Source organism: Thrips palmi, unplaced genomic scaffold (assembly GCF_012932325.1).
Source record: "Thrips palmi isolate BJ-2018 unplaced genomic scaffold, TpBJ-2018v1 HiC_scaffold_2, whole genome shotgun sequence".
NCBI lineage: Eukaryota > Metazoa > Arthropoda > Insecta > Thysanoptera > Thripidae > Thrips > Thrips palmi.
Genome location: NW_023144629.1, coordinates 4,187,991 through 4,200,212, shown reverse-complemented (window position 1 = coordinate 4,200,212; position 12,222 = coordinate 4,187,991). Strand labels below are relative to the sequence as shown.

The window sequence follows — 12,222 nt, the reverse complement described above, 5'->3', positions numbered from 1 at the left end:
GTCAATGCAGTTGGATGAATTTCTCATGAATCATCGAGATGAATGTATCGGTTCGCGGCGTTAGTGCCGTATCAATTATTCTTTACGGAGAAGCTCGCAAAATTTTTCATATATTTTTATGGGCATCTTTCTAGGATTGCAAGGGTGGGGGCTCCGAGGAAAAAAAACGGGAACGATTTTTAATATTTGAAAAGGCTCGACGGCGAGCTCGCCAGCGCATAGGGGTGTGAGCTGGAGGTGTCTGACTCGCGCGCCGGACACCGTAACGATGATGATGACGACGTCTTAAACCCCTATGCAAATCGGAACGCACTTTCAACGCTCGCGTCATCCAAATTAAGCCGTCCTTAATCCAAGCCGACAACGGCACTTTAATATTCGTCTGACGAGCGCACTAGCGGCCCCACCCGGCCCCGCCCCGCCCCAGCACGCCCAGCGCGTCCCCGTCCGCGGCACCCCTGCGACCCCACCGCGCAGCCCTGGCCGTCGACGGAGCGGCCGAGCGGCCGAGCCTCGCCCCATTGTCCGCTCGCCAGCGAAATCAAATACCGACCCGTCATAATAAAGATGATGTTAATAATGATTGGCGTGGCCGCGTAGCCGCGTACGTGTTTTTGTTGTTGTTGTTGCTGGATTTGGATGCTCCGTAAACGTGCGGTTTAAAAAGGGGTGCCTGCGCTCCCCTCCCCGCAATATGTGTTGACCTGTTCGAACCGCTCATCCTCCCTGGGGATGGGGAGGGAGGGGAGGAACGCGAGGGAGCGAGTGAAGCGGCGGGACGGGTAGGGAATAATTGAGAGTAGTTCGAGAGAGAGAGACTTGGAGATGTCCGCGGGCGGCAGGGCGGACGCGTTGGCTGCGATTCCGTGTCCGGGACGTCCGGGACGTCCGAGGGTCCACGACGGCATGCACGTGGGCAGAAAGAGACGAGCTGGGGACGAGACGAGCACTTACCGGAGCGGGGGCTGTCCCTGCGCGGGCTGCGCGTGGGGCGACGCGTCAGTGCTCCTCGTTACACGCTATAATTGTCCTTATTACGCAGCAACTCCGAGAGCACCGAGGATGTGCGCGGCATAAATATTGAGCGCGAAGTCACCCTCAAAGAAAGCCGGCATCCATCCATTGCAACACGCGTGAGTAGTATAGAACCCTCCTCCTCACCCGTAACAGAAGGGAGTGTCTATACTACTCGCGTACGCTGCGACAGCCATTCTGCAGCGAAATTAGTGAGAGTAGGCTGGATGCTGGGGCTCGCGTGGGAAATGCCGAAAGACGCGCCCCTCGCACTCGCACTTCTCAGCATCAATCATCATCGTCGTCGTCTTGATCGCCACCATGGAGCACGTGTTGCAACCACTCAGTGGTGCTCAGCGGCCCGCGAGGCCCGCGCGCTGCTGCCCGCCTCGCCTGCAGCCCGCCCCTCGGCAGTGTCGGCAACGTGGCGGTTAATCGCAGATCAGAGGGGGAGTTATTAAAAAGAAAAAGCGAGAGGAAGCACGAAAAACAACAACAACAAAAACAATTGCCGGACTACGGTAAAAAAATGGCTGCCCGGGGCTTCATATATATACCGGTCCCGTGCGCGCGCAGCTTCACCTCGTAAAATGTTCGAAAGTTCGAAAAGCGGACGTTGTCACTTTACAGACTTTGTCCGCTGATGTAACCGTCCCATACGAACCACAGGAAGGTTTTCACCAACGAGGATGGAGTCTGAGAGGGCCTGCAGGGCGTGTAGTTTGACACATGTCCTCCCTGCTCCGGGCCTTGCCCGCCTTGCTCCGGGCTCTCCCTCGGGCTCCGGGCCGCTCCGGGCGTGCTTGTGCGGCAAACGGCCCCCGGAAGCGACGCGCTATAAGAGGGCTGCTGTGTGACTTGGGAGAGGACATTAAAGGTTGCCGCGTTGCCCGCGTTGCCGGTACCCATGGTGGCGTGGCGGGGCGTGGTGCGTGGGTGCGGGCTCTCTCGAGGGTGGGCCGCGGCGTCGTCGGCGACTGTCTGGGTGGGGTGGCGCGTGTGTGTTCGTATGCGTGTCTGCGTGTGTGTGTGTGTTCACGGCCGTCGTGTCGATGGGGTTGCTCCTTCGGGGAGATGGGGTTGTTATACGCATCCGTCTGCCTCGCTCAAAGTGGCGACGGCCACAATGTTTCATTTCGCAAGTAGTTTGCGCTCGGGTCCATCGCACATCGCAGACCAACACACAGACACACACACACACACCACACACACACACACACACACACACACACACACACACACACGAGTCGCTCGAGCGTTAAGCTCATCTCGTATCAGTGATTGGATGCGATTGTCGGTGGCGCCCCGCTTCTGCCATGCTTTTGCCGCTGCGTTATTTTGACTCCAAACGTTTGTTTTGTTTCGTTTCATCTTGGCGGGGTGCTCCGGCGTGCTCCGCGCCACGTGGCTGGCGCGTGCCCACTGGCGTGGCGGCAAGCAGCACGGCGGCGTGCGCAGAGGCAAGCAGCACACGGCCGTTGCCGTGTTATCTATCGACCGGTCGAAAAAGCCAAAAGCCAACCTGGAAAAGAAATACACGAACGGCGACGAGTCGCGCATTCGCGGCGCACTCGCCGGCAAGGCAGACGCTGCGTCGCTCCACCTCTCTCGCACTCACGGGGCTCTCCGTAAGGGTGCGAGAGAGACAGAGCGACGCATCCCGAAGGGAAGGGCGAACCAATCCGACACGACGCGCCAAACGGATTATTAGCCTCTTCTTTGCGTTCTTTGTCGGGCAAGCCGGGCGGCTGCGAACGGTGCGAAGCATGCGGAGCGGGAAGGCCCGGCTACGCCGCGGAGCGCGGAGGGGGAGTGAGAGGGATGATAGAGGGGTGTTTGTCAGGAAATCAACTGTCTTATCGGCGAGGAAACGGGGGCCATCCTCTTTGCTTCCTTCACGACCCCGAACAAAAAATGAACACTGTTTTTTTTAGGAACATTATTTTGAAGCGGTCTCTACTCCAGCCAGCCTCGCTTGGACCTTTCAATCCAGCGGGCCCAGGTTCGGCCTCGGCTGGGTTCGGCTCGGCGGGGTTCGGCCGTGCCTAGCTCTCCGACGCGCTGCGTCCAATCCGGTCGCTGTTTAATTCATTCGCACAGTGCAGGCGCGCGGCCGGGGCGGCGGGGGCGGCCGATTCTCGACTTCTCGACCCACTGACTCGTCGCCATTGGCATTGGTGGCACTAAAAAGCAGCCAGCGGGGGGAAGCGAGCCGTGCGAGTAAAACGTGGTAAAACGCAGCGGCCTGATGCAGACAGAACGGCCTTGTGTGTGTGCGTGTGTGTGTCTGTCTGTGTGTGTGCGCGCGAATTCCAACATGCGTCAGGCAGTACATGCCAGAAGTGCCCCGATTTGTGACTGCTAATGCCACGGCCCGTGCCATGCCTGTTTTCTGCCGTCGCTTCTTGTGGTCGCGGCGGGGGCGTTGATGTTGTGCCTGCTCTGGAAGGGGGAAGGGGGACATTTGGGGGGAGGGGGAGGGTGGCCAATACTATGTGCGAGTCGTTTCACCCTGTTGAAAATGACGTCATCGCTATGGCCTGTAGTGTAGTGGCGCCTTGACCTGACGTCGGTTATGCTCCGTTTGCATTTCGCCTGAGCTGTGGTGGTCGGCGTGTGCAGGTTTCGATTTGAATGCACCGAAGAGAGCCGTCCGCGAACTACTACACTGCCGGTCGGGTGGTTCGAAATCCCGACCCTCTCCAGGCCTGCTCTTCATGATGGGCCACTCCACGGAGGGGCGGAGCGCGCAGCGGCGCCGCATGCAGCTTGCAAGACGCACTGCGTTTCGCACACTGCGAATTGAAGGGCCCAACTCGAGTCCACCCGCCCGCCGCACCCCGCCGCGCCCCGCCGCGCCCCGCCGCGTTGTCGGCGATAGCGTTGCATTGCATTGCTCGGTACGTAATTTAATTTGCGCCGAGGCAGCGCCGCGCCGCGCCCCGCCCCGCCACACCCCGCTGGCCCAATTGTGCTCTTGTGCTCCTCCGAGCGCACTCTTAGTTCCTGGTGGAATGAGGGAGTGGCCCGGGCCCAGGCCGAGCTGCAGGCCGAGGCTCGGGCTCAGGTTCGAAGCGTGCCGCGCGCCGATGACGCTCCGCCTGGATGCTTTCAGAATTCAGAGGGCAGTCCTTGGGGCAGTTAGCCAGCCTGGCAGGCGCGGCAGGCACATTCCCAGCAGTCGACGTCTCTTTCGCACTCACGGGGCTGTCCGGGAGGCTTCGGCCGAAACCATCCAATCAACGGCGTCACAGCGCTAGGGATGCTCAACATCCAAAGAGCGGGCCCTGCCTGACGTCACCGGCCCGACGAGTCCCTGGGACTAAAAGCCCGATGCAGGTGTACACAGCGGGCTTTCGGTGTGTAGCGGGCCCGCTGGAAACAACGATGTTGATAGTTAAAAGCCTGTCGGGCCTGTCGGGCCTGTCACTCCACCCCTTGTACGCATTTTCGCCAAAGTGTTCGGGCCACAGACAAACATATCGAACTAGTCTGCACAGCAGTCCACGCCAATACGCCCACTTTCATGCAATGCAAGCAGGCCAGTGGAAGCTCGCCATGAAATTATTCTTAAAAAATGAAAGAAATATTGCACTTTGGGCTCTTTTAATGGCTAATGCCTGTTCAGTTATTGACGCTATGCGACGACGAGCTTGAGTGTTCCTAACGTGAAAGGCCTCATTAATAGGTCGACGGTTGGAATTGCTTGTGGGCGCATCAGAATGCGACAGTGTCCCACCAACGCCTCTCTCTCTCTCTCTTTCCCTTTTCTCGCGGCCGCATCCGCTCATCGTCGTGCCCGTCTCTGTGAAGGCAACACGCCGTGAACTCAAAGGGGACCGGCGTTCGAACGCATCCATCATCAAGCTGCCCTGCGTTCCGTGTTTTGGCACGGCAGGCCAGCACACGGCCTGCACACGGCTTGCAGTGCACCAGCCATGTGAAAGGGCTGCAATGGGAGTTCAATGGACACGCCACACCCAACAGGCAGGAGCATCACCCTCGCACCTCACCAACAAGCGAGCGCGTCGGTACGAACCGATCTGCACGCATGCTCGGGAACATTTTTTCCTTTCGGGAACTCATACCTGTGGGGTGTGGACACACACACACACACACACACACACACACACACACACACACACACACACACACACACACACACACACACACGCCACACACACACACACGTGACGTGCTGGTCAGGCAGCGGGCGTCGTTTTGCTGCGTCCACTGACAAGGCAAAGTACTTTAGTGTCAGTGGCTGGCCGTCACTCCGTCACTTTGGGTCGGACGACGAAGCAGGTCACGGAGGAGTGGGGTCCGGTCCGGTCGAGCTGGCCTGCCCCGAGAGCCAGCGCATCTCTTAACCTCCCCCCCCCTCTCTTTTCCCCTACGCCATTTTATTTATTTACGTTCGGTTTACGTTTATATTTGATTACGGCCGCGGCTTCGCCTTGAACTGAATGAGAATCCGCGAGGTCCGTCCGTCAGTCAGATGAGGCGTCGGGCGAAACAATAACAATCGACGCTCGGATAGCGAATCGAGCCGGGCCGATGATAAGGCTGCTGATAATGCCCCTTTGTTGTTGTTGCTGTTGTTGATGACCGCGGTGTGTCACGGAGCCCCGCCTTATCAGTGTCGGCATCACGCCCCCAGGACGACGACGTGTTCGACGTGTGAGTCCTGCCCGTCCGCCGAGCTTCGCCAATCCACCCGACCATTTCGTCACTCTGCTTCATTTTCCACCATTTTCGCCGCTGTCATTACTTCTTTCTCTTGAATGTGCCGGACGATCGGTTGAAGTTTGACGGAATTTTGAACCTAAGAGCAAAGGAAATAATCTTTGGTTAGGTTCGTGTTGTCTTTGTCGCGGCGCAGCGCCATTTGACTGTGTTCTGCTTGGGCCAGGCGGAGAGTGCAAGTGTCCGTCGACCAGGTGTGAGAGCGAGTTCCTTCTGCTGCTGCGACGTCCCAGCTGCCATGAAGTGCGTGCTGCTGCTGGCTGTGCTGGCGGGGCTGCTGCTGGTGCAGGCCCTCGAGTCCGGCGCCGAGCCCAGCCTGCTGCCCGGCGGAGTGTGCCCCTGCACCAGGGAGCTGCGGCCCACCTGCGGCTCCGACGGCGTCACCTACGCCAACCCCTGCACGCTGAAATGCGCGGCGCAGGCCGTGCAGGCCGATCCCAAGACGAGAGGCTTCGGTGAGGCCAGCTCATGACATGCAGTGCGCTTTGTGATTCCACGCATTCGTGCTCACTAAAGCCTCTTTTTCCCCTGTCCAGAGCTGAGAGTGGCCCGCGACGGCCCGTGCTAGACGCGAAATGGGCTGACCCTCCACCACCTCGACGCACGGCGCACCGCCCGTCGCCATGGAGACCGGATGGATTAAAAACAGTCGGCGGTTTTTTGTTCGAACCCCTTTGAGCGTGTCTAATTCTTTCTCTCTAACTTCGATTCGCGGATTCAATCAACGGAGTGCATTAGTGAGAGAGCCCGGCCGGCCCGGCGGCGGCCCCGGCAGCGGCAACACAAACTTTGAGTAAATTTGTCTTTCTCGTTATCTTCTGCTCCATGGCAAAGGGGGAAAAGATGCACCCGTGGCGCGCGCAAGCACACTCACAGGCACACTGCAAAAAGGAGCTCCCACTTAACTCAAAAATAGTGCATCAAATTTTCTAAATCCTATCAAAAACTTGATGGTATCAAAGCGAAAGCAAAGCTCCTTTACTTATCTCGTGAGGATGACAGCTAAGAATTTCACAGTGGGGTCATTATTACATCAAGAGCGTCCTAGCGCAGACAGAACGTCAAATGGGGCACTTGCATAAAAGCTGACCTTTTGAACCTCGTGGGTTGGCGCAAATCCGCCTAGCCTCTCTGGTGGTGCATGGCGTGCAAAGCTACGGCAAAACAAAATCAAATTTGAAAAGAGGACTACGCAGGACTCGGCGGTGAGGCATGCCTGCTTCGTAGTACTGAGTACGCCGGCCCCGTTCCACAGGAACAGCCACGGGGGCAGAGCGAGCACAGCGAGCAGGCAGCGGGCGCTAGGCAAGGCAGCCGGACCTGCCGGCCAAAGAGTGCCGGGAAAGGCTCCCGCTGCTCGCCCCGGCCGTTCTGCGAACCCGGAGCGTGTCCCGCCATCCCAACACGCTTTTCCCGCGAAACGGATAACGCTCCGGCTAAATAATAAGTCAATTTCGCGCAGCTTCACCCCCGGAATTAATGCAAGATGGAGGCGTTCCGTTCATCGGCTTGGGGAGGGGGGGGGGCTAACCTCACCCCTCACCGCCGCGCCGAGAGACGCTGACTTCCATAACGAGAAAAGGTGCCAAAGTCTCGCATAAATAAACCCAACCTGAATGCGCTCTGAGACTCCACCAAGTACCCGGGCCGGCGCGGCGCGGCGCGGCACGGCAGGGCGTTCGGCCCGAGGCATCATTAAAACGAACGAGCCGACTTGTAGATGGAAGATGGGACCGGCGGCTTGCTGGTGGCATCGATATTCCAGTGGAGGTCCGCCCTGCGGCAAGGCGGCAACGCGGCGCGCCAACACCGATCTAAACAATATAAGAATAAATTGGTTATTCATTCATTTATTTTATTTTATTCCTAAAGGAGGAGGAGGAACACAAAGCTGGTTTCTGACTGACCGGCGGTAGCCATCACCCACTAGCCACCACTCTACGAACCTTTTGTTTGACTTGTGGCCCATTTGACGCAACGTGTCTGTTGTGGGTGGCGGCAAGCGCTCTTCGCAGAGCAAAATCTGCGAGACGACCCCCGTCTGCCCGACCCTCGCTTGCGTCGCTTGCGTCAACACGGTCGCGGACAGGACATGGCCGTTCAATAATTTAGCCCCGCGTCGGGGCGGTCGGGTCGTCCCGGCCAGCGCTTGCCTTACAACACACAAAAGGAAGCACAACTTGGCGAGATCACGGCAGTATTTCCCATCGGCTATGAAAAGTTCGGCTGTGCCCGGCCTTGGCGAAACAGTCCGGTAATGTTTTGGCAAGTGAGTGAGTGCACCGCATGCGGCCGCCACCAGGTCCTCGAAAGCGCCGTGTCGACGGCCGCCTCCAAGAGCGAGGCTAGCGAGGCCCCGCACAAGGCGAAATCAGCCCCCCGCTGCGCGCCGCAGCGCTGCGCCCGGAGGCCTAGACGAGGGCCTCCACGACGTGCTCTGCGATTGAATGGCGGTCGTTGGGCTCCTCCGAGATCTCCCAGACCTCCGAGAGCGTCGTGTCATCAGGATGCTGCTCGGGCGGCGTGTGTGGAGGACATGCAGCCGCAGCAAAGGCGTTCAAGTCCACCCAAAGGGACTGTTTGGTACAGACTGAAACCTGTAAAATCTTGTAAAAAATTATAAAAGCACCTACGAAAACCTAAAAAACCTGTATGAACCTCACCTAACCTAAATTTGCTCCTCGCGCTCCTCGCAGGGTGTTGGTCGGACTGTCGCCGCTCCTCGACTAATTATTGAAGCCTCCCGAAAGTGTGGACTTCTTAAAAATGCAAAATGCAGCGCCGGCGCTGCCAGAAGTTGCCAGACCGCGCCGACTGTACCTGTCGCGAACCGCTACTTCGGCGGGCGTCCTGCCGGGGAGAGTCCACGTGGTTCAAGGTCTCCGGGGGAAGACCTCAGGCAGGGAAGTGCACTCGAATCTATCGAGACTCAGACTATCGATTGCAACTACCAGCTGGCGCGCGGCACACACGTGCACCGCTACTCGCTCCCATTAAACTTTCACAGAATCTCGATGCCTTCCTGTATCGGACTGGATTACAGGCTAATTACGGCTCGGGCTGCACAAGCGCCCCTCCCTATCCGCCAGCCGCCGGCGCAGCACAGTGGGGCAGAAGACCGGCGCACGAGGCCAAAACTCAGGACGCGTTTTGAGCTCTAGCGTCGCTAAATGGGTCTCGAACCAAATGTGTGACCCCACCAATGAATTCCTCGTTTGGAGAGCAGTCCATTGGTGGGGTCACACGTTCGGTTCGAGTCCTGTTTAGCGACTCTGGAGCTCAAAAAACGCGGCTCGAGTGTTTGCCCGCCTCCACCGGTCTTCTGGCCCACTGTGCGCCCCCACCCTGCCCGCCGGGCTGCGGAGCGGCGGAGCAGCGCCCCTGCGAGCAACAGCCACGCAACCCGGCCCGGCCCCGTGTGCAGCGGGCCGCCTGCGCGCTCGACTCCAGGCGCCCGACTCCAGGCGCTCGACTCCAAGCGCCCCGCGGAGCGACGCGACGGTGAGCAGAAAGCACTTGCGTCTACACTGACTGACTGACGGACGGGTGGGCGGAATGACTATGAGTGTCTTGTGTTGAGGCACCGAGACTTCGTCCGCGGGGCGGCGCAGCGACGGTGTGCCAGCCAAGGGCCAAAGGGCCAGGCCGGGGCCTCAAGGGCCAAGGTAGAGCAACGGCTAATCACGATCCACAATCCCTCTGTAATCTCGTTACCTCACAAAGGGTGTCGGGCCGGCTGTCTCCTTGTTCCTGGAACCTTGTTCCTTACTCGTCGCTCCTTGATCCTTGTTCCTCGTTCCCTCGATCGGTCGGCGCGCCGAGGCCAGAGTCCTGCAACATTGACGAAGCGCCACTTCTCCTCTTCGGCTTGAGAGACCAGGAGGCCTGTCTCTCAAAACCACCAAACACAGAAAAAAATTGACCCGCTCTTGTTGACAATTCCACTCTCAAAAGGCGTGCCGAAACGTTTTCCAGTGGACGGCCGGGGCTCATAGGACTCGCCGAAGCAAAATGCCGAAAACACATCAATCTGTCGACTCGCCGTTCTCTGGACACTGATGTCACTTCGGGCGTCATCGTTCCTTCCTTTCGTGCCCCTTTTCTTCCCCTTCCCTTCGGTCCCCTATTCGGCCGTCGAGTCCTTATGAGTCACGGCACGGCGGTACGGCACACCGAAAATGGGGCGAAAATCGTAAAGTTACGCGGACCCTTGTCTGCCGCGCCTTCCTTGGCACAGGGACTCGTCTGCCAAGCCGAGCGTGTGGGCGGGGCGGGGCGGGGCGGGGCGGGGCGGGGCGGGGCGGGGCGGGGCGGGGCGGGGCGGGGTTCTTGTCGTCGCAAATCGCGCGTATGCGCGGCGGCGCGACACTCCACGGCGCGTCGAGGTAAAATGGGGCGCGTGTTATGCCTCCGTTCTGCATTCTGCCGCATTCTGCTCCGTGTTCTCAATTCAGAACGAATTGCAGTCGCGGCAAGTCTGGCCGGGCGGGACTGGTGAGGCTCCCTGGACGTCCACCGGGCGGGGGGCGCGCCTGCCGGGGCTGCTGGGACCACCCCGCACAGCCCCCGCACAGCCCCGCCGAGCCGTCGTCGTCCTGGAGACGGGCCGGGATGGCCGGGACGGGGAGTGACGCGCCGCTGAGCCGAGCGGAGGCTGGCGAGGCTGTGCCGCGCGCAGCAGCAGTAGCAGCAGCCCCAGCAGCGGCAACAACAACAACAACAGCGATGCAGGTGAAGAGAAAGACGCGGGAGAGCAAGCGCAGACGTCGCATCCACCCGCCTGTCCGTTCGGAGACAGACAGGACGCACCCGGAGAAACGGCGCGTACACAGATTGAAGGCGATTCCATTTTCGGTCCCGAAAACAAACACCGATCGCCGAAAGAAAAAAAAAAAGCGAGATGGAATCTCGTCGAACCCGCGGCGCAGTCAAATGGGTTCGGTTCTCTGCCCTCGGAAACAAAACAGAACCTTTCTTGGTGGAAAATCGGTCTCGAAGTTTGATCGATCTATTCGGCAGGTTTCTTGTGTGGTTTACGGTGTGTGGTTTGTGGCTCGCAGAATGTGGTGCGTGGTTTGAAGCAGGCGCTGTGTGGCTTGTGGGCTCCGACTCGTCCAACCAGAGCCCCGGCAGAGCCACGAAAAGCGACAACATGAACGCGCGTCTAGAATGTCGCGCTGTGCGGGCTGCGCGGGCTGTGCGGGCTCGGCGGGCACACTGGCACACGCGCGCGAAGAATGCCTCCGCTTTGATGTGAGCACCAAATAACGCAAAGCAACACCGCCGTCCCCCCGGGCCCCCGGACCCCCCGGGCCCCCGGACCCCCCGGGCCCCCGCGGCCCCTCGGCCCCACGCGCCGTGGATGGGGGGCGTCCTTGTCGCACTCGCGGGGCGCATGGGGCGGCATGGGGCCCCTCCCGGGCCCCTGGAGGAGCGGCACGCACGCGCCACCAGCGCCAGCCCGTCACGCGCGTCAGTGTCCGCGCCTTCCGAGCGACCAATCTCTCATGCCGGGTCTCTCCGGGTCTCTCTAGCCCAGCGGTTCTCAACCTTTCTCGGCTCGCGACCCCAAATTTGTAGCCAAAAATTTCCGCGACCCCCAGGAAAAGTTTCGCGACCCCACGGGACCCCTCCTTTAGCATGCCACTGCGTCTGATCCGAGGCGGGCATTTTGCTCCCTCAACGGGCAATTGGTCTTTGGACCTTCCTTGAGCATGCCTCTGTTACGGAGTGCGATTATCAGTCTTAGTTTGGGAGCAGTATTGTCTCAAAGTTGGCTAAAACGCTCAGAAATGTCTTTAAAAAATCATGTTTTGGGTCGATTTTAAGCAGCCACTGCGTCTGATCCAAGGCGGCATTTTGCTCCCTCAACGGGCAATTGGTCTTTGGACCTTCCTTTAGCATGCCTCTGTTACGGAGTGCGATTATCAGTCTTAGTTTGGGAGCAGTATTGTCTCAAAGTTGGCCAAAACGCTCAGAAATGTCTTTAAAAAATCATGTTTTGGGTCGATTTTAAGCAGCCACTGCGTCTGATCCAAGGCGGGCATTTTGCTCCCTCAACGGGCAATTGGTCTTTGGACCTTCCTTTAGCATGCCTCTGTTACGGAGTGCGATTATCAGTCTTAGTTTGGGAGCAGTATTGTCTCAAAGTTGGCTAAAACGCTCAGAAATGTCTTTAAAAATCATGTTTTGGGTCGATTTTAAGCAGCCACTGCGTCTGATCCAAGGCGGGCATTTTGCTCCCTCAACGGGCAATTGTTTCTTGGACCTTCCTTTAGCATGCCTCTGTTACGGAATGCGATTATCAGTCTTAGTTTGGGAGCAGTATTGTCTCAAAGTTGACCAAAACAGGCACAACGATTTTTCAAAGACATTTCTGAGCGTTTCGGCCAACTTTGAGACAATACTGCTCCCAAACTAAGACTGATAATCGCACTCCGTAACAGAGGCATGCTAAAGGAA

General features: G+C 58.7%; 1 protein-coding gene across 2 annotated transcripts; it reads left to right on the top strand.

Annotated features, from left to right (window-relative positions):
• Positions 1 to 5,607: 5,607 nt before the first annotated feature.
• LOC117647327 (protease inhibitor 2-like) lies at positions 5,608 to 7,609 on the top strand. Of its 2 annotated transcripts, none has more exons than XM_034389046.1 (3): positions 5,608 to 5,694; positions 5,927 to 6,215; positions 6,297 to 7,609. In XM_034389046.1, the coding sequence occupies exons 2-3, from the start codon at positions 5,999 to 6,001 to the stop codon at positions 6,326 to 6,328; spliced, it is 249 nt and encodes an 82-aa protein (XP_034244937.1). In that variant the 5' UTR covers positions 5,608 to 5,694; positions 5,927 to 5,998; the 3' UTR covers positions 6,329 to 7,609. The 2 variants fall into 2 exon arrangements, with proteins under 2 accessions (XP_034244937.1, XP_034244938.1); XM_034389047.1 differs by lacking the exon at positions 5,608 to 5,694 and adding an exon at positions 5,701 to 5,864.
• Positions 7,610 to 12,222: the final 4,613 nt, after the last annotated feature.